We start from the raw sequence: 23,574 nt of genomic DNA, 5'->3' as shown, positions 1-23,574 counted from the left end.
ACAGCAAGAGAAAACGTAAAGCGAAAGCGTGACAACATGAACGTATCGCTAGCTGAGACAAATAAGTTAAGAGAAACGTCCAAATAATACAATAGAGGCAGACAAAAGTGCGAACTATATGTACGATGCATTACAAACCGTAATTACTGCTATCAGGTTATAGAAGTTGGTGATGATAAAACATACCTTGGAATAAATTCCAAAATTTTTCTAATACCTAAGAGAAATGGAAGCGCTTAATATATTTTTAAGAATTATTTCACTAAAGACGTATTTTTGTTGTGTGTAAATTTTCTGACGGTTAAATCTCTAAAATATTTAATAAATATAAACTTAGATATTAATAAACGAGCCGCATAAAATATGCAATAATATAAAATCATTAATAACGTATTCTACTTTTATGTCTTCAACGATTGCTGCGGTAAGGAGTGTGTTGAAAATTATTCTAATGCACAATAGCGTATTTAATTAGTAATGCATAATAGCGTATTTAATCAATAATGCACAATTGTGTATTTAATTAATAATACATAATTGCGCATTTAATTAATAATGCATAATCGTGTATTTACTTATTAAAGAATAATCGTGTATTTAATTAATAATGTACAATCGTGTGTTTAATTAACAATGCACAATTGTGTTTGTATTTAATTAATAACGCATAATAGTGTATTTAATTATTAACTGTTATCACTTTTCAAAAATATTTATTTCAACAAATAAACCATATATACTCAAATACATGAAGATTTAGAACTAAAAAAACAAACAACACTATGGCCGTTTGGCCTCCTATCTTCCCTAGTGTCTTACCAATAAGTCTGAGAACTCTTAAAGCTAAAAAGTCAGTTTTCCATTGAAAATAGGATACATGCGTTCTGTCCACAGAGATGGTTAGAATCCCAATTTCAGGGTTGTAAGACATTAAATTTAGCGCTGACCCGCTGGAAGATATTGTAAAATGTAAAAATGTTTCACACACTATATTTTTCAAATGGTAAAAATCCGCATGTGTTTTAATATTTGAAAAAATTTTAAAAACGTTCGATGTCAGCATGAAATATTGATGTTTATGATAACATAAAATGTAATTGATTGCTTATTTCATTAATTGGTTTCTATATTAATAAAAAAGCACTGATAATAAAACTCCTCCAAAACAGTCACCAGTTTTATCAAAGAAAAGAAACATTTATGCTTTCTTTGATACAAAGTTTAGTATATAATTCAAAATTCAAATAAACTAATAAATGCTCATTGAAACAATTCAACGGTATTTTTTCTAAAAATAATTAACAAATATGAAATTGATCTTAGTGTATATGCAATATGATTGTCTAGTTGGCCATTTATATCCGTCTTTTGTTATTCCTTGTGTTATTTCAATAACACAAAATTAAATTGCATTTGTTTCTAAGCAAAAGAGACTGACAGCAACGGATTTTTGGGTTTCGTTGTAATAGGTACCTTTAGTATAAAGAAGTTTCAGATTCGCTAACTAATCGCGATTTTTTTTCTTTGCTGGATGCCACGGTTCCTTGTCATTTTACTGAACGCAAGAAAAGACTGCTACCAAAGCTAGAGTTTTTTGACAGTTGTAGTTTCTATAAGTTTGTAGTTATAGTTTTAAAAGGAGGATATTCAATTCAAATCAATTTATTATATATAGTATAATAAAATCATACAATTATATAATACCAATGAAATATGTATATATATGAAGTGAAAAATAAAAAAAACATATATGCCCAAACAAGTTCTTCTCTTCATGCGTTTTTTACATTTATGATCCTGTCTTCGAAATATTTACTTCAATCAGTCAACGGAGAAAGTTTCGCTTTTTCGCGAACTTTCTCTCCCAGAATATTTAATGTTTTTATAACGTATAAACTTCAGTATTATTTAAATTCATCGTGTAAAATGTATAGAAGAATGTCCTTATTAGAAACGGCTTGGTATGTTTTGAATTTATTTGTTGTAAACTAATATTTCAAAGAACTCATGATAACTGATAATAAGTGTAATTATAATTTAAAAAGACAGTCTGTTTATTTTTTAATTTCGCGCAAAGCTACACGAAGGCTGTCTGCGCTAGCTGTCCTTAATTTTGCAGTGTAAGACTAGAAGGAAGTCGGCCAGTCATCATCACCCACCGCCAACTCTTGGGCTACTCTTTTACCAACGAATAGTGGAATTGACCGTCACATAATAACGCCCCCACAGTTGAAAGGACAAACATGTTTGGTGTGACGTGGATTCGAACCTGCGACCCTCGGATTACGAGTCGAGTGTAAAAAGACAGAGAAAAATAAAGCAATAAACACTGTGTAATGCGAAACGATAATCATTTTCAAACGAGACTCAAAACCCCAACACTTTCATCTTTTGAAGATGAATAGTGAGCTCTTCGAAAGCTCTCGAGTTTTGGGTCTCATTTGAAAACTGTTGCAACTTTTGTATGTGATTCTGAATCAGAATATAAAACGATGGTGTTAGGAAACTAGTTCATCATTCTGATAAGCTGTCACCACCAGTCTATATATGTATTTTTATGTTCTTATTTGATATATTATTTTTTAACCTAATAATTAGGTGATAAGAGAAAGGTAAAATTACAGAATATACATTAGTGTAAATTGTATTATTAGATGAAACATGTTTTATAAGGTTGAAATATATAATGTTTGAAAAGGCTGTCAAGAAATCGTAACATTATCTGTTAAACCTACAAGCCTGTTAATTCTAAAATAATATTTAAATGCTAAGGATAAATAGGCCATACATAATTATATTTAATATAATACATATTTAATATAGAATATATACGCATAAAGCTTATTCACTTGCAGGGACGATCGCCATCTAGTGGTCGCCTAATCGTACTATATAGACATGAGGTTGTTTGGTTCACGTCCTGTTATAGCCAAACAGTAGTAATAATAAATGTGTTCTGCTCTTTAGGGCTATAAGTGCGTCATAACAGTGTCGCTAAAATCCTGCTACATATATATATTTAACTTCAGCCTGACGCAGATAAACGACAAGTATAGGATGGTCAAACACTTCAAAATTAGCAGTATCTAGTAGCGGTAACTGTCGTGAAGTTTGGCGGAAAGTTTAACAAACAAACATACATCTACAAAATTTCAATAGCTTTTCAAAAATATCTTGAAGTTTGTCACATATGCGAAAATTAAAACTATAAATTATTTATTAGCGTTAAGAAAATTATTAAGGTATATATATATATATATCAACAATTTTAAAGTTAAGGGTTAAACTGTTCTTTATTTGTGTTCTCACTTTAAATAACCTGACAATTAGGAGTAATTATATAGAACATAATACAGTATGTTGTGCACATCTACCCCGAGTGCAAGCAAAGAGTCAGCAGTCTTGACCTAATTATATCATACCAGTTTAGATAAGAAAGACAAAATACTGCATATTAAACAACATTTTCAAAGAATACAAGAGCCTTAACAAACGCTAATGTCTCTTCCCAAAGGAAAACATGTAGTTGTTTGTTTGGTTACGTGGTCCGAGTGTATGGCTGTGACGTCAGAAATACTAATATTACTGAAAACGTATCGATGATGAAGACAGTTTCGTTTTCGATGGTGTTTTTTTTTTATTTGTTTGTGATACAATTGATATAAATACTCCATTTTTCTATAAATACAGAAATAGAAGGTAAACGGAAAAGTATACACTTCCAAACTCTGCACCAAATTGTTATTTTGGTTGTGTGCGCTGTGCAAACGCTAGGTGGTGTTTAATTATAGCAACAAATACGTACATATATATTGGCCTACGAAAGAAAACATGAGTGTAACTGACATACATAGTACAATGAAAGAATCCCTACGTTGTTTAATTATTAAGACAAAATAAAAAGTTGCTTTTAGCTGAGGTTTTATAAGATTATTACGGTTTATGTTATATGTTGCCAAATGAATCACAAATACAGTAAAGTTCAGTTACAGTAAATAAAACGACCTCTGTCATCACCACTAACTCTTTTACCAATGAATAGTGGGATTGACTGTCACGTTATAACGCCCCCACTGCTGAAAGGGCGAGCATGTTTGGTGCGACCGGGATTCGAATCCGCGACCCTAGGATTACGAGTCGAAATCCGCGATCACCTAGTAAAGTGTTTTGTTTTGTTTGTTTGTTTGTTTGGGATTACAAGTCGAACGTCCCTAGCAGTGTAACAACTCTTGGGCTACTCTTTTCCGCGAATAGTGGATTGACCGCCATTATATACGGCTGGGAAGGCACAGCAAGTAATGTGACTGGACACAGGTTGTTTAGCGACAGTTATAAAACCAACTACAAATAAAGCGACTGGACATACTATTTTTGTGACAGTTTTTAATGTATAACAGTAAATAAAGTGATTAAATATATTTTTATTTTGGCGACAGTTTTTAATGTGTAACGGTATACAAAGCGATTGGTCATAGCTATATTTTAGTGACAGTTTTTAATAAATTACAAATAAGGACACCAGACGTCGTTTTGTTCTGGTAAGATAATAACAATTTCTGCTATTTTTTCAAGCGTTTCCGCCCCCGCGATTACAGCGATATATCTATGGATTTACAACGCTAAAATCTGGGGTTCGATTCCCCTCGGTGGGCTCAGCAGATAGCCCGATGTGGCTTTGCTATAAGAAAAACACACAAACACATAAGCGTTTCTACTTCAGATGTTGGCCATAAAACTAAAAGTTACCATCACACAAGTTAAATCAGAAGAAGTTTAGAGGTCTGAATCGATCATGTTGGGTTTACCTATAACTTGAATTATGTAAGATTTGTTTGTAATGCAACAAGGTTAACTTATGGCACTAAAAAATCCCTTAGGAACAAAAACAGATAAATGAAAAAACAAGATACCCAGTAACCCAAGCATCTTAAGGAAGATAGACACGGTAGCAATCAGTTGTGTAAACAGAGTGTTACATAATTATTACATATTCTGTGTATAATAAACATGAAAACAAGAAAAGTATTAACTTGTTTTGTCACTCATACTCCTTTGAAAGTCGGAGAGAATATTGCTCTTGTTTTCTTACAGATTTATCATTATATGATGTATTTCCACCCACCTAGTCATCTGTGGACTTATACTGATAGAAACTGGTTCCGATACCCGTCGTGGGTAGAAGAGCACAGATAGCTCTTTGTCTAACTTTATGCTTAATAACAGAGAATGAAAACAACCACTACATTTATGGGGGTCACTATCGCCCACACGACTAGGGTGGTTTTGAAGATAGAATTTTTGGAGTTTTGTTTGTGTGTGTGACCAACGAGCGCATCAATATACATCTCATTTTATAAGATGTGAATAACATGTGAAGCAAACCTTATACACTCGGTAGCGTTTTGCACAGTCTGGTTTGGTTTGTTTTGAATTTCGCGCAAAGCTACACGAGGGCTATCTGCGCTAGCCGTCCCTCATTTTGCAGTGTAAGACTAGAGGGAGGGCAGCTAGTCATCACCACCCACCGCCAACTCTTGGGCTACTCTTTTACCAATGAATAGTGGGATTGACCGCACATTATAACGCCTCCACAGCTGAAAGGGCAAGCATGTTTGGTGCAACGGGGATTCAAACCCGCGACCCTAGGATTACGAGTCGAACGCCTTAACGCACCTGGCCATGCTGGGACCGCTAAATTTGTCTTAGCCCCTGAAGAATCTAATTCGGGAGACCGTGAAAATGAGCAAAGAAACTGGACGGTTCGTTATGATAAGAATTAATCTTTGTGAATACATGTTTATGTAATGATGACGTTAAGAGTCAGTGAAATGTCCCTCCATTTCTTTCAGTATTTAATAATTAATTTCGCGACAAACAGCTAAGACTAATCAAGCTTGACGTTGAACTGCGAGGGAACATTTGTAAAGTGACATAAACAGTATCATAGAACACGCGTATAGAGTTCGACCGTCTTCACGCGAGCTGTGAAACAGAGTGACAAAATAAAAGACAGAAATTTTAGTTTAAAGTTTTACTTAAGTGTCTAGAATCCAATAATTTCCTACTACAATATATGATGTAAGTGATGCATAACCTATAGATTTTTGAGTTTATAAATTTGACTCTTGAAATCGTGTTTTTTTTAACGTAACTCTAAAACAACAAAGATGAAACTGATATATATGTATATATGTGTGTCTAAGTGTGCAGATGTATGACTTACTTTTAAATAAATGGTTATCTCACTGATTTATTCTTCATCCATGAGAGACTCTATTATTAGTGAATTCCTGGTACTGAAGCAGTATCGTGGCCCATTTCAAACTTTTCATGCATATACCAATACATCAGGATGGTCAGAAACTGTCAGATTTCTTGCTATTTATTAGTCTAGGACAATAGTAGTGTGTTGTATTTTACGAAGCGTCTGAAAAGCAAATGAGAGCAGTATCCCCAAAGTCTGTATTGTACACAATACTGGCTGATGACGTAACAAAGGGTGAGTTGTCGAGAAGCACCTATATTTAACAGTCTGCTACACTCCACTGGTTTCCTTCCTCAGATCAAATTTTTCGTTTTCACATTCTCGAATGTTCCCCAGACAGTCTTCACCGATCACCATTAATGCTGCGAGATGCCGAGCCTATTGAACCGTGAGCAACATTTAAAATGCACTGTCTTGAAAACTAAAAGAAAAAAAGAAACAGAAACCGTTTTGGTTACTAGCGTCCTCTGTATTTTAAAACCTCTCTTATTATCCCGCTGACAATTTTTTTTTTTTAGTTTTTTTTCTTGGAATATTGTTGTGAGCTAAAATTGTATTCGTCATGCGTTTCTGATATTAAAAGAAACAATTGAGTATATTCTGGTTTCAAATCTCTGATTTCCTCAAAATATGTTCCCTTCTGTCTGCAAGACACACAACTTGATTGCGTGATAAAAGGAAATTCTGAAGAGACATCAGACAAGCAGAAGAGACGATTTTTCAACGTCTATATTTGCTATTTTTATTTGTTACGAGCACGAAAGATACTTGAAGTAAGTTTTAGTCACTCCGGTCATGTACCTGTGTCAACACGGATTTATCTGATCGATTTCCTTTTTCAGGAGAGTTGCAAAAGAGAGAAAGGAAAACAAAAAGTTATATTTTAGGATGTACGAGAGACGGAAACAAGAAAACTTTCCACTCAATTCCACCTTTTAATACTTTTGAGGTAGTACAGAATATTTCTTTTAACTTCACGACAAAATTACATTATAAATAAAGCTACACGTTTAAAGGTATTTTGGACATAAAAATAGCTAATGGAAAAATAAAAAAATCTCCCTCATTTTATTAAGAACTGACCCCTCTCTCACTTCCCTTCAAGGTAGTTTATTATGCATGTAGTCATGTATACTTTGTTTATATATATATATGTATGTATATGCTACATAAATGTTTCTTATTTGGTCTCCTTCTGTACAATCTACCCATTTGTGTTGTGTGTGATATAAACTTTAGTCATTAACTGTACACTCTCTATTGACCTCTGAGCGACAGGACAGTGTAGGGCAATTAAAATGCATTTCACTACACTTTACGTTGTCTCCTCTCAAGAAAAAAATTACCAAATCCGTATAGAGTTTTGACAGCATCCAGACATTAGACACAAGCTTTAAAAAGTGAGATTATAATAATATATGATACTGAAATTTTGTGATAATCGTATATGGTATCGTACGTTATAGTTAAGTACCATAAAACTGTTACGTGGTCAGGTGGTTAGGGCGATCGACTCGTAATATGAGGGTCGCAGGTTCGAATCCCCCATCGCACCAAACATGCTCGCTTTTTCAGCCGTGAGGGCATTATAATGTGACATTCAATCCTACTATCCGTTGGTAAAAGAGTAGCCCAAGAGTTAGCGGTGAGTGGTGATGACTAGCTGCCTTTCCTTTAGTCTTACACTGCTAAATTATGAACAACTAGCGCGAAATGCAAAAACAAACAAACGCATATAAAAAGAGACAAGTGATTTTAAAAGGCGAACCGTGTAAAAAAAATATAAAAGTGTGTACCTTTGGCAAGAAATATTAGGGAATATTTGGTTAATATGTTATATTAATGATGCTTCTTGTCTCAGTCACCATACAAACAATGGGAGGGAATAACAATAATTGTTATACGTGATGACTGGTTATTTCTCTTAATCTCAGATAGTTGGTGCTTTTAATGTTGAGACTATTTAGGCCATTTCACAAACATAATAACAACAGCTTTCGAAAGAGCTGTGAGAAACACCTTATATTTGTTCAAATGTCTATCTTTCTGTACACAGTAAGAGCAATGTTGTTACGCCAGCTGTTCTTGTGCTAACTTTATTGGACTCCGTGTTTGTAAACATTACAAGGAAACCAACGGTTCTCTCCATTTATTAATCCTACTTAGAAAAGCGATACTTATTTTCCGTATTTAATGGTGATAAATGCTTTTTATAAATGGCCAGATTTGTTTTTATTAAATATATTAGTCCATGTAGGCATGGCCAGGTGGGTTAAAGTGTTCAACTTGTAATCCGAGGGTCGTGGGTTCGAATCCCCGTTGCACCAAACATGCTTGCCCTTTCAGCTGTGGAGGCGTTATAATGTGCGGTCAATCCCACTATTCATTGGTAAAAGAGTAGCCCAAGAGTTGGCGGTGGGTGGTGATGACTAGCTGCCTTCTCTCTAGTCTTACACTGCTAAATTAGGGACTGCTAGCGCAGATAGCCCTCGAGTAGCTTTGCGCGAAATTCAGAAACAAACAGTCTGCGTAACTTGGGTGCTGTGAAAAAACAAGTATATATAAAGCAGTAATATTTTCATCACTATTTGACTGCTTATTTCTCTTAATATATATATAACAGATATATTTTAATGTGGAATATTATTTGAAACCTAATATTCCACCCGAAGAAATACTTGATTGAACTCCAACTTGAAGCTATCATAACAGGTGTAATGCTTCACACTCGCTACACCATTCTCTTATTTCTGATTTCCACCTGCCTCTAGGCCCGAAGTTATAATATTTAACTTAATGGGTGCTGAGAGCCATCTACATTAAATTTATCAAAACACATTCATAAAAATGTTAATATCTGTACAACAGTTCCTAGTTTAGTTTAATGTATGTTACGTTTGTCCAAGACCAAGAATTCTACCAAGCCTTTAACGCTTACTTCTCTTAGGTTAAGACAGATGCCTTATCGTTATCAATAATTACCGTCGAACTTTTAAATCATGACTGTTTTTATATAAGTTATATACCCTTAACGAGTACACAGGGTACAATATTCATGACATGTAAACATTTTCACTGATGTCAAATTTAAATTCTCTGAGCCTGATTTTAGGTAGTCATTTGTTTGCCATGACCAGGCCTACGAATATTTCCTGGTGTTGCTTGGAGGGGAATTGTTTTTTTAAGAGCCATCTTTGGGGTCATAGTCAAGCAACTAGCCCATGTTTATCATGTGCACATTAATGGGATAGAGTTACTTTTATTATAAAATACTTTAAGCTTTCTCTGAAATAAATAATAAATAAATATAGTTTCTTTTTCTTTGAAGTAGAGTTTGGAAGTAAATCGCCGGGTGAGTCTATGTATCTTCTCATAATAAAATGCCCCCCAGTGGCTCAATGCTATGTCTGCGGACTTACAACATTAAAAACCGGGTTTCGATACCCATGGTGGGCAAAGCATAGATAGCCCATTGTTTAGCTTTGTGCTTAATTCAAACAACCAAAAACATAATAAAATAAATATGGCGGAGTTATGCAGCAACGAAAACATTCAAGAGAAACTTTGAGTGTTGAGCTATGATTTTTAAGCTATAAATTTTAAACTATGATTTTCCAGGTAGACATTTATCCGAATTTAAACTTTTTTAAAAAAATTCGTACTTAAATTTAATTCTGCACTTATTCACAAGGTGTAATCAGACATGTTCAGAAACATAAAAATAATGACATGTTAGAATTTTAGAACAGTTGTGATAGCATCACAAACTTGGCCAAAGGTTCAGTCCTGTTGGTAGAAAATCACAACGGCGTATTTTTACTTCGGCTGAAATCATTAATGTATTTCTAAATAATATTATATATCGCATTAATTAGCATTTTTCGTATCTCAGCAAAATGTAGCTAGAAAACGCAGCGGGCGCTGCTTGCACGACTTTGTTACGTACGAGACGAAAACAAAACCGAAAACTAATTAGATGCATCAGTATAAACAAATTTTTATATGAAATTAATCAAGTTTAGAGGAAATACGATTATTTGAAATATTGCAGTCTAATAACATTCTAACACAATGGCAATCTTAACACACTTTAACCGAGACGCTACGGACACCATGCTTCGGTTTGTTTTGAATTTCGCGCAAAGGAACTCGAGGGCTATCTGCGCTAGCTGTCCCTAATTTAGCAGTGTAAGACTAGAGGGAAGGCAGCTCGTCATCACCACCCACCGCCAACTCTTGGGCTACTCTTTTACCAACGAATAGTGGGATTGATCGTCACATCATAACAACCCCACGGTTGAAAGGGCGAGCATGTTTGGTGCGACGGGGATTAGAACCCGAGACCTTCAGATTATAAGTCGAATGTCTTAACCACCTGGCCATGCCAGGGCCTGCAACATGCTATAAATTACTTGGGTAAAATACAAACGAAGCACTGCAAAACTTCTGTATTCTTGACAAACTCATGTTCGTGCTCGCGTATCTTGCTAAAAAATCATGTCTAGACTAGCATAAAAGTTTGTTATTGAAAAGGATAGTGGAGTGGAGCTCTACTGACTTGGACCGCAAATTTTAGGCCTGATATATATCAAGATTTAATATAAACAAGAAAATATGAAGGATAATTTTTTACTTTTTAATAAATCAAATTAACACATCAAAACAAGTGGCACGGTTTTAATAAGAAATATATTTCTTTAACAGAGAAAGAAAAAAAACAGTTATATCACGAATCGCTGAGAACTACAGTTTGGAGCAACGTAAGTCCTAATAAACCTAGAATGGTTAATAAAAGAAAATATCTGTATAAAAAATATAAACTTTTTCAAACATACCTCTCCTTTAAGACAAAACTAGCTTTATTTTAGGTAATATTATTGTGATAGTCTTAGGTGTCCACCTAAATAGGTCATTGGTAAGTAGATGAGGTTACATTGCTAAAATCCGGGATAGAGCGCAAACAGATTTCCTTCAAAACACCCCACTCCCCTACACAAACAATCTTAGCCGACACGATAAAAACCGATATTTCTAAAAAGGTCTCAGTCCTCAGTGTATATTGGATTTTGTAGAGCGCTATACTTAAATCTGGATGTTAAAAAAACTTTCAGCTTATTTCAGTTTTGATATTATTAGGCTGAATAGAAACAGCGCAGAAACTTACATATCCGCGGAATTACAACAAACGATTAAATCAGTTCAGCCTTTGATAGATTTGGTATAATTAGGCTTGTTTTGAATTTCGCGCAAAGTTACACGAGGGCTATCTGCGCTAGCCGTCCCTAATTTTGCAATGTAAGACTAGAGGGAAAACAGCTCGTCATCACCGCCCACCGCCAACTCTTAGGCTACTCTTTTACCAACGAATAGTGGGATTGACCGTCACTAATAACGTCCTCAAGGCTGAAGAGTCGAGCATGTTTGGTGTGACGGGGATTCGAACCCGCGGCCCTCAGATTATGGGTCAAGTGCCTTAACCACCTAAACATGCCAGGCCGTTTAGCCTTTGATAGGTTTGGTATAATAAACACTAATAATAAAACAATAAAATAATAATAATAAAACAAAAGTTCTGATGAGTATTTTTAAAACGAGCGTGTGTTTTCTCATAGCAAAGCCACATCGGGTTATCTGCTGAATTTTTAAGACGAAGTAGACAATAACATTTGTTTTTCTCTAACTGTTCTGTATTCTGCTTTGGTCTCCAAAAGAATCGTATCTCGTTTTCTGATAAACTTTATTAGTTGGTACAGAAAACAAGCTAAAGTCAAGAACCAAGTTTCGAAAAACAAGCACACTATTACAATTTTCGTTCGTTTATTATATATAAAAACTATGATTCAAATTCATAAGGTAAACGTCTCAATGATACTTTGGAACATTTGATAATGTTATATATTTAATAAGAAAATTCTCTACGCTCAAAATGATTCCATATTTCAACGTTTAATTAAATATCTGTAATAATCTTTGTCGATGCGAGTTTTCAAAGTTATTTGTTCAACAATTTAGATACGTTTGCCGTAAGGGCACCTGCATGTAGATATTGTTTATGTCACGCCCTGATAGATTTGGAAAGTGTAAATTACACGTGTATAAAAGATAGCGCCCTGCGTTATCGAATGTTTTATATTCCTGTTAAAATTTTCTTTTTGTGCCCGCATAAAACTGCTGCTAACAGTCAGTCCTTCTTACATGTTGTTTCAGCGTACATCATTTCTCCAGCCCAGATACATGCATAAATCATTCTATGTCACCCATTCACAGCGACATTATAAGCAGGAAAAGCCGCCAGCAGTACGGCTCATCACCGCATAGCCCCCTCATTCATTCCCACACTGGGAGAGATAACTTTTGTAAAGGGCCTATCTCACCTCTGATTGCGAGAAGCCGCCTTATAGAACACCCTTCCAAGCCTTCTACAACAAGTTCCTAATAACCCCGCAAAACGGTAATAATTCATCAGGAGGCTGTCAATAGCTTCCTAAATTTTTTTCAATTAATGAAGACAGCGCCGTTATCTATGACACAGAAGTGTTGAATTACTTCTCATAATACAGAAGAAAACGTCTAAATTTGCCAATACAGAGAAAAAAGATAACAGATATTTGCACGAGCACCGCGTGATAAGAACCCCAAAGACTTTGAAATCTCTCAAAGACAATGCCTGAAGAACACATTAAAGTATTCTGGAAGGGGTTGGGGAACAGCACTGACTGGAGGTTCAGACCTCTCTAGCAGCTAATGGTCATAGACGTGACAACGATTTTATATTAGCACAAGGGTTTGATGGAACAAAAATAAAAAAATTAAAAAAAACCTTCGTAAGTACACTCGCCTTACTGATTGCTTTAAGCATGTCTTTCTTAGAATTTCCATAAGTATGTAAAAAAAAAAGAGCGGTGCTCACCAAGATATTAGTTTCTGTCGAAAAAAATAAGAAGAAACTAAAGTATTCTTCAGAGGAGATTGGAACCACCATCTTACTGAACTTACATATACAAACACCACTTTACTGGACGTACATATGGAACCACCACCTTACTGATCTTACATATAGAACCACCACCTTACTGTACTTACATATAGAACTACCCCCTTACTGGACTTACATATAGAACTACCACCTTACTGGACTTACATATAGAACCACCACTTTACTGGACTTACATGTAGAACCACCATCTTACAAATATTTTACTACAGTGTCTACAATATTACTTACATGTTGTTTTACTACAGTATCTACAATATTACTTACATGTTGTTTTACTACACTATCTACAATATTAGTTACATGTTGTTTTACTACACTATCTACAATATTAGTTACATGTTGTTTTACTACACTATCTACAATATTAGTTACATGTTGTTTTACTACACTATCTACAATATTAGTTACATGTTGTTTTACTACACTATCTACAATATTACTTACATGTTGTTTTACTACAGTATCTACAATATTACTTACATGTTGTTTTACTACAGTATCTACATTACTAGTTGCTTGTTTCTCCTATGAATACTGTTGATACTCACAAAACATTTTTTATACAATGTAGTGTTCAGATGTAACATAGTGGTGAACGTGGTATCTGAATATAAGAGTGTCGACTTTTGAGCAGCAACATGCCACTAACCAGCCATAGAAGCGTTATATATGTAAATGTGAGTCCCATTTTGTTTGCTTAAAAATATACACATAGGTGGTGAACGTTAGTTTTATTGTGACAAGTATTAATGGACGGCCGTGACTGAGCCTCACAACCGTGTTGGATAGTACAATGTTCATGTTGATGATACTTCTAGCTGTATATTTGATTTAAAATTCTAATGCACCGTAGGATTCAATATAATACAAAGTTACCATACAATAATATATAGAATATTTTTAGCATTCATCACATTTGTCATTCTTATTTATATTAACTACAACACGTTAAAAAGTATTTTCACTTGACATTGGTATATTTTAACTAAATTATTAAATACATTCTATAAGATGGTTTATTTGAGGTTATTGGTAATAAATGCAATACGATGTACTTATATAACATAATTAACTACGAAGGTCCAACCATCATCTTGTTGTATTTTTCCGAACATTACAGTTTTTGAAACACCGTAGACGTTGTGTTTCCATAGAGTTCGTCTTTCTCTGCTACCATACATAAAACGTTCTTGACAAATTGTTCAATATGTGAATGAAGTCTTTAAGTGGAATACCAAATATTAACATAACTTATTTGTTTTCTACGTGTCATATGGAACATATAAATCTGACTATAGCTACCGTAGTTACATTTTTTTCATAACTTACCAATTAAATGCTGTTGTTTATTAGAATAGACAAGGAATTACAAATGAAACTAAATTATGTTGGTTTTTCTCTTCGAAAATCGTAGGCTACATGAAGGTTACTTCAAAGATAAGTGATATTTATTTTTTGTTTTGTGTTAACCACAAAAATCTACATTGTGTAACGTGTGCTACGTACGCCACGGATATCGAACCGGGAATCTTAGTCTTATGAGCTCTTAAGCTTGCAGCTGAGCCACTGGCGAACATGTTTTCTTTTTTTTAGTATTTTTTGAGGTACTTCCAGCTTTTATTTGTTAAACAGTTTGACGACAGCGCAATAATAAACATTTGATCTCTGGCTGAATTTCACGAAATGCACTGGGTTATCAAATACTGTTTAAAACAACAAACAGGTAAAACCCACCGGCTAAAAAGACAGGGTATGTTAAGGTTTTTGACTTGTTAATAAATAAAATACTCTATACTTCTGTAAGATAAAAACTGCCAATATAAAGGAGAAGATAAGGCTAGATTCTGCCACGTTTATTATTTATCAATTAGAAGGCTACACTGTGGATTATTTGTGGTGTGACAGCTACGGGTATTGAACCATAAACCTTAACGTCATAAGTCCAAAAGATGTAGAGTTCACGAAAGGAAACCTTATGTGTATTCTAAGTATCATCAGTTCTGCAATAGCATCTGAACACACACGCACACACAAACAGAATATTCTAAAAAAATGCTGTATTTAAAAAATTAATTGACAGTAATTTCGTTTGAGACGCACTGTTCACGACAGAAACAGGTTATTAAACGTGATTGGATAGTTTCTACCACTCATATAATTATTTCAAGTAATTCTATCTCATTACGAGATCTTTGGGTCTTTACGTTCGGTACGTTTTATTTATTAAAAAAAACTAAAAAACTAAAAGCCAACAAAGAATGTAATTAGAATAGAAGATGATAAAAAGCATATCTAAAGTTACTAATGACTTGAGGCGGTCACTTTAAAACTTAGAAAGACACATTAAATGTTCTAGGGCCAAATTATCCATGGAAATATATCTACGTATAGAGTTCAATCCAACTTTTCATACGGTAAACTTTAAATTGTTATAATAGTCATTTGAATACGTGTTAACTGTATTGTAGGATGATATATCCAAACATTGTGATTAAAGTTGGATAATATTAAAATAAAACTATGTATCCCTGGCAACCCATTTTTCATATTCACTTCAAATATATTATAACCATCTTTATTGAACTAAACAGTTTTCTTATGGAACCTTCAGCTCATTACATTTATTAAACTAACCATTTTTCATATGGAACATTCAGTTAATCATGTTCACTATAGTAAAGAGTTTCTGTTTGGAACGTTCAGTTGATCATGTTTATTATAATAAAGAGTTTCTGTTTGGAACATTCAGTTGATCATGTTTATTATAGTAAAGAGTTTCTGTTTGGAACATTAAGTTAATCATGTTTATTATAGTAAAGAGTTTCTGTTTGGAACATTCAGTTGATCATGTTTATTATAATAAAGAGTTTCTGTTTGGAACATTAAGTTAATCATGTTTATTATAGTAAAGAGTTTCTGTTTGGAACAATCAGTTGAAATTGCAACTTATGAAATGTAAATGAAGCTTTTTTATCACAATCGTTCTATTTTATTTCATGAAGTAAATCTTGCATAAATGTTTAGTTACTTATAATATAATGTAACAGTTCTAAGTAACAGAATATAATATACCATATGTTTAACTTCTAGGAGATTTTTAAATTACCATAAAACAATAACTAAGTGATACACCTTAACGCACGTAATCTTACTATGAAACAACAACTGATAAACCTCAAGATTCTTTATCTTACTATGAAACAACAACTAAGTGATACACCTCAAGATTCTTTATCTTACTATGAAACAGCAACTAAGTGATACATCTCAAGATTCTTTATCTTACTATGAAACAACAACTAAGTGATAAACCTCAAGATTCTTTATCTTACTATGAAACAACAACTAAGTGATACACCTCAAGATTCTTTATCTTACTATGAAACAACTGATAAACCTCAAGATTCTTTATCTTACTATGAAACAACAACTGATAAACCTCAAGATTCTTTATCTTACTATGAAACAACAACTGATAAACCTCAAGATTCTTTATCTTACTATGAAACAACAACTAAGTGATACACCTCAAGATTCTTTATCTTACTATGAAACAGCAACTAAGTGATACATCTCAAGATTCTTTATCTTACTATGAAACAACAACTAAGTGATACACCTCAAGATTCTTTATCTTACTATGAAACAACAACTAAGTGATAAACCTCAAGATTCTTTATCTTACTATGAAACAACAACTAAGTGATACACCTCAAGATTCTTTATCTTACTATGAAACAACTGATAAACCTCAAGATTCTTTATCTTACTATGAAACAACAACTGATAAACCTCAAGATTCTTTATCTTACTATGAAACAACAACTGATAAACCTCAAGATTCTTTATCTTACTATGAAACAGCAACTAAGTGATACACCTCAAGATTTATTATCTTACTATGAAACAACAACTAAGTGATAAACCTCAAGATTCTTTATCTTACTATGAAACAACAACTAAGTGATACACCTCAAGATTCTTTATCTTACTATGAAACAACAACTAAGTGATAAACCTCAAGATTCTTTATCTTACTATGAAACAACAACTAAGTGATACACCTCAAGATTCTTTATCTTACTATGAAACAACAACTAAGTGATACACCTCAAGATTCTTTATCTTACTATGAAACAACAACTAAGTGATACACCTCAAGATTCTTTATCTTACTATGAAACAACAACTAAGTGATACACCTCAAGATTCTTTATCTTACTATGAAACAACTGATAAACCTCAAGATCCTTTATCTTACTATGAAACAACTGATAAACCTCAAGATTCTTTATCTTACTATGAAACAACAACTGATAAACCTCAAGATTCTTTATCTTACTATGAAACAACAACTAAGTGATACACCTCAAGATTCTTTATCTTACTATGAAACAACAACTAAGTGATACACCTCAAGATTCTTTATCTTACTATGAAACAACAACTAAGTGATAAACCTCAAGATTCTTTATCTTACTATGAAACAACAACTAAATGATAAACCTCAAGATTCTTTATCTTACTATGAAACAACAACTGAGTGATAAACCTCAAGATTCTTTATCTTACTATGAAACAACAACTAAGTGATACACCTCAAGATTCTTTATCTTACTATGAAACAACAACTAAGTGATAAACCTCAAGATTCTTTATCTTACTATGAAACAACAACTAAGTGATAAACCTCAAGATTCTTTATCTTACTATGAAACAACAACTGATAAACCTCAAGATTCTTTATCTTACTATGAAACAACAACTAAGTGATACACCTCAAGATTCTTTATCTTACTATGAAACAACAACTAAGTGATACACCTCAAGATTCTTTATCTTACTATGAAACAACAACTAAGTGATAAACCTCAAGATTCTTTATTTTACTATGAAACAACAACTAAATGATAAACCTCAAGATTCTTTATCTTACTATGAAACAACAACTGAGTGATAAACCTCAAGATTCTTTATCTTACTATGAAACAACAACTAAGTGATACACCTCAAGATTCTTTATCTTACTATGAAACAACAACTAAGTGATAAACCTCAAGATTTTTTATCTTACTATGAAACAACAACTGAGTGATACACCTCAAGATTCTTTATCTTACTACAAAACAACAACTGAGTAATACATCTCAAGGTACATTTTCTCACCATTCATACAATGCCAACTCTAGACTTGGAACTAGTTCAGAATTACTTTTAAACATTGAATCCATCCAGTCAAACTGTGTCATGGCAAACTAAATTACCCAATCACTTTCCAGTTGCTATAGAAAACGAAGAAGGAGGAGCGAACTTATCTACATGACTTTAAAAAATGACTCGAGCTATCTTTGGGAACCTGGAACCAGACCAGGGCATTTTAATATTAGATTTGGCTTAAATCATTAAGCTATATCCCCTTTTTACTTAAGAGTTTCTAAAACTAAAGTAGTTTGTACTGAGTGTATAATTAAACACGGAAGAACAGAGCTTATCACATTATTACCCAAGCACATAAACAAACTAATACGTTTTTAACCTCTTTAAAACGTTTATGTTGTGGCAGACGTTTCTATATCATTATAACACAACTTTTAAATGTCCAGAAATATGTGCGCTTAATTAAAGACTTGATTAAAGAAACACGTGCCAAACTAGAATTCACTGAATTAAAACATTTCGTATGCACAACTTAAAGTAGGGTTAAAGTTAAATTTCTGTTGGAATATATAATTGCAATAGAAAGCAAAAATAATAATTTTCTCCCTTACATTAAACATTTCATTAAAATCTTCTAAATAGAACGCAAATGTTGGTCGGTATATATATATAAAAAGGTATCCGTTCGTATATACTAACACATATTTATCCATATTTTCTGCTCACTTGTTTTTCTAAGCAAATTGCTCAGCCAGCCAGTACGTGGCGGCGGAATCTGGTATACGCGCAAGCTGATTAACATATGACCACGCATATGTACTGATTGGATTCAGTTTGCACTTTCCATAACTAATTTAATTCTATCAAAGCTTCTGCTTATGGGATAATCAGAGAAAGATAAAACAAAATTTGAAATGACACTTTTATATCTGTTTCTCTCAGGTAATGGGCGAACACACGAAATAGTCAACAGTGGCGGGGGTTTGTTTTCTGTTGGCAGTTGTAACTTCACTGTTGACTTTATCCGAGTTAATTAGCCAAATAAAGGCAGTGAGGATAAAAGCTGTTATATTTAAAAGGCGAAAAGCGTTAGATTTGAAAGTATAAGTGCCTCTTTTATTATGTACATAATAAAACTTTACTTGTACGCTTTATGTTTTATGTTTCAAAATGTAAATATAAAAGGTTATTTTAAGCGCTACAAAAATAAAAACAGGTTTAACGTTTAATTTTTATTTCATCTACTAAAAAAATGGCTCGGCATGGCCAAGTGGTTAAGGAGCTCGACTCGAAATTTGAGAGTAGTGAGTTGGAATCCCCGTCACATCAAACATGCTCGCCCTTTCAGCCGTGGGGGTGTTACGATGTGACGGTCTGCGACCAAGCTGAAAAAAAACCGAACATGTCTCAAGACGAGTGTTACTGAATATTATAACATGGTTATGGGTATGTATCTTAAAATATAATATAAAAACAGCGTGCGTGTGTATTTTATTTTCTTTAACCAAGTCACAGAGGCTATCTGCTGTGTCCTCCGAGGGAAATCGAACCCCGAACTGTAGCGTTGTATAGACTTACTTCTATCCCTCTGTTCAAAATACTGCTCCGTCTCTATTATTTGTCATTTTGTTTCTTCCTTTTTTGGTAATTAATATTTCAAAATGATTTTGTTTAAACGGTTTGAATATATATCTATATAAGTTGCATAATTGCTTTGTTTTGAATTTCGCGCAAAGCTACACAAGGGCTATCTGCTCTAGCCGCCCCTAGTTTAGAAGTGTAAGACTAGATGGAAGGCAGCTAGTCATCGCTACCCACCGCCGACCTTTGAGCTACTCTTTTACCAACGAATAGTGGGATTGACCGTCACATTATAATGCCCCCACGGCTAAAATGGCGACCATGTTTGATGCGACGGGGATTCGAACCCGTGACCCTAAGAATATGAGTCGAATGTCTTAACTCACCTGGCTGGGCCTAAGTTGAATAATATCTACAATTGTTAAAGAACCTGATGTCACAGTCCTTTATTTTTCTTAGTTTTTAATATACGTAAATAGCAGAAATATTCATTTTTTTCTTCAAATTCAAATAATGAGGGAAAATAATTTAATATTGCACTAGAGTTCATTTCTTTTTTTGGGGGGTGGGGGGTACGTTTGCGTGTTGTTGTAGAATAAACGGCCATGATCTATGTTAATTATTTATGCCATACAACACGAAGTGCAGGGTAAATAAAAACTGGTAATACGGACGATTGGATGTTTTGAATTTCGCGCAAAGCTACACGAGGGCTATCCGCGCTCGCCGTCCCTAATATAGCAGTGTAACACTAGAGGCAAGGCAGCTAGTCATCACTACACTCTTGGGCTACACTTTTACCAATGAATAGTGGGATTGACCGTACATGATAACGTCCCCATGGTTGAAAGGGCAAACATGTTTGGTGTGACGGGGATTCGAACTTGCGACCCTCGGATTACGAGTCGAGTGCCTTAACCGCCTGGACATACTGGGCGAATACGGACAAATAGAGGATAAGAAACAACAAGACAAGAGATGGTAAAAAAAACAAAACACATCAACAAAAACAAATAGACGAATTTAAATAGAATTAGAACCACATTGTATTAATTTCTCGATAAGCTTAAAACGTGTCGTCATGTTTTGGGTCTTCTTTAACTGTATCTCCATGGACACACTAGTGTTTTGATTTTGTTTTGTCAGTAAGACTAAAAACATAGGTACAAGTACACATTAAAAACATAGGTACAAGTACATGTAAAGTGCGCGAAAAAGTATTACTCATAACATTCTTAAAAGACAAACAAAATCAGAATGAGTATTACTTTTAAACTGAACGAAACGACGCCGAAACGTTGAAGTTCATAGTAAGCGAACGTTTTTTAATATGTCTTAGAATATCGTACAGTTCACAAATTGATTTGTTCTAAAGCACACAATTTTTAAATGAGTTATAACTCCGTTGTACCCAAACGCGAATATCGAACTTACAATTTTAGCGTTATAAAGCTTTTGAACTTATTACTGAGCAACAGTGAGGCTTGCAAAAGAAACCACAAAAACGACACACACACACGAAACGGACTCGTTGAATCTGCTTCATAAATGAACTTAGTCTGAAATCCTTATCACAATTGACCATCGTAACAAAGGTGTATTTTCCTTCTTTTGTAAATTGTGCTGAGAAACCTCGAATTTTGGTTAGAAATCCTCAAATCGTTAACGCATCATAAACGGTTTGCTATTTTGATCGTAAAGTGTTTCTTTCAAACAGAAAAATTATTATTACTGTAAAAAAACAACACAACCCATGCTATCAGTAGCACTGATGAATTAATATAATTGAAATGGTCATTAAAGTGTTTCTAAAACACAGATTTTTCGTTCTGTACCAGCAGTAGTCCCGTTAAACAAATATAATTATAAATCAATATATTAGATATGAAATATATATACACTACTCGTTCCAACCTGAACCAAAAAATTGAAAATAATTTCGCAATGTTATAATTATCATCTGATTTTTCATAAGAAACAAACAAAATACTTTGAAATTTATCGAACTAAGCTAGCTAAAATATAAAAAATACAAATTTACATTACAAATGTCTCTCGTGTAAGAGTATTACGTCATATAGATAACTACACGAACATTACGGATCAGATTAATAAACGTAAAGATAATTATAAAATTATAAATGTGCAAAAACCAATGACACAAAAGAATAACTATCCTCACGAAGTGTTTTTCTACAGCAATCACACACATTCTATTTTTATAGCATTAAAAATATATAAGGTTACGGCATTAAGTATATATATATAGTATTTTATCAATAAATATTGATCGAATAAAAATTATGTAAATTCACTCATAATTTTTAATTGCAATTAAACTGAAGAAATCATTTAGTGGTAATTACATTTTTCCATGATCGACAAATCTTATACTTTGATTCGTTTTCTTTTTCCCTCACATCTGATTATTTGGTTTAATTACGTGTTGTTTTTTTTCAAATACCTTATTTAACCAATAATTAGAATACTCAAGTTTCCTCCAGGCTACGAGTACATCTGAACAAAGATTGATAAACAACTGCTATTTCAAAAGTACTATTTTCTGTACGTTTAGTTCCATATTTCACCAGGTCCGGCATGGCCAAACGTGTTAGGGCGTTCGACTCTTAATCGGAGGGTCGCGGGTTCGAATCCCAGTCGCACCAAACATGCTCGTCCTGTCAGCCGTGGGGGCGTTATAACGTGACAGTCGATACAACTATTCGTTGGTAAAAGAGTAACCCAAGAGTTGGCGGTGGGTGGTGTTGACTAGCTGCCTTCCCTCTAGTCTTACATTGTTAAATTAGGGACGGCTAGTGCAGATAGCCCTCGAGTAGCTTTGCGCGAAATTCAAAACGAACAAGCATATTTCACCCAGACCAGTGGTCAGTGGGGATCATTCCACCTCAGTATTCTGTTTATATTATTGTGTTGTTCCTTTTGTCTCCGACACTTTTTTCAAGATTTCTTTTCTGTGTGTTTTATTTCCTCAAAACATTAGAACATAGTTGATTGGACGTGTGAATTTATATATAACATATAAATTAGAAAGTAACTTATATAACCGTGCAGTTCCTACACACACGAACCCTGTAAATTTATTTCTTAAAGAGGTTTCACTCACAGATTCTATGTTTAATTCTAAAAAATCCACGATTTCATGGAGATGTTAGGCATGCGACCATAATCGACAATGTTATTGTTGTACAAGTTATTATTATAAAATATTGTACATAAAAATACTTGTTTATTCACTCTCTCATGCATCCTTAAAATGTTTCTGTTTCTTAGCGAGTTGTTTTGAACGACAGAAAGGGTTACATGTAGGTTTGAACACTTTATAAAGAAGAGTTACAGGTAGGTTTGAACACTTTAAAACGTAGAGTTACATGTATGTTTGAACACTTTAAAAAGCTTTTGATTCTTTGATTATTGTTGATCGTAAAGCTATACAATGGTCTATCTGTACGTTTTTTACGTTTTCTACTGGACAGTACAAATAACTCATTGTATACCTCTGTGGTTAAGAACAAATAAATAAATCTGTATGTAGCCTGTTGTGTAGCTTTATAAC

At 33.7% G+C, this 23,574-nt stretch overlaps 1 protein-coding gene across 1 annotated transcript in view; it reads right to left on the bottom strand.

Moving 5' to 3' along the window:
* Positions 1 to 6,154: 6,154 nt before the first annotated feature.
* LOC143231826 (uncharacterized) overlaps positions 6,155 to 23,574 on the bottom strand; it is a 192,929-nt gene continuing 175,509 nt past the window's right edge. Inside the window, exon 3 of the mRNA XM_076466501.1 lies at positions 6,155 to 6,686. Within this exon, the coding sequence (XP_076322616.1) occupies positions 6,609 to 6,686 (78 nt within the window). The 3' untranslated portion in view covers positions 6,155 to 6,608. The remainder of the gene's footprint in view (positions 6,687 to 23,574) is intronic.

This window comes from Tachypleus tridentatus, chromosome 11, assembly GCF_004210375.1.
Source record: "Tachypleus tridentatus isolate NWPU-2018 chromosome 11, ASM421037v1, whole genome shotgun sequence".
NCBI classification, from domain to species: Eukaryota; Metazoa; Arthropoda; class Merostomata; order Xiphosura; family Limulidae; genus Tachypleus; species Tachypleus tridentatus.
Note: the sequence above shows the minus strand (reverse complement) of the source record. Positions and strands in the feature narration are given on the sequence as shown.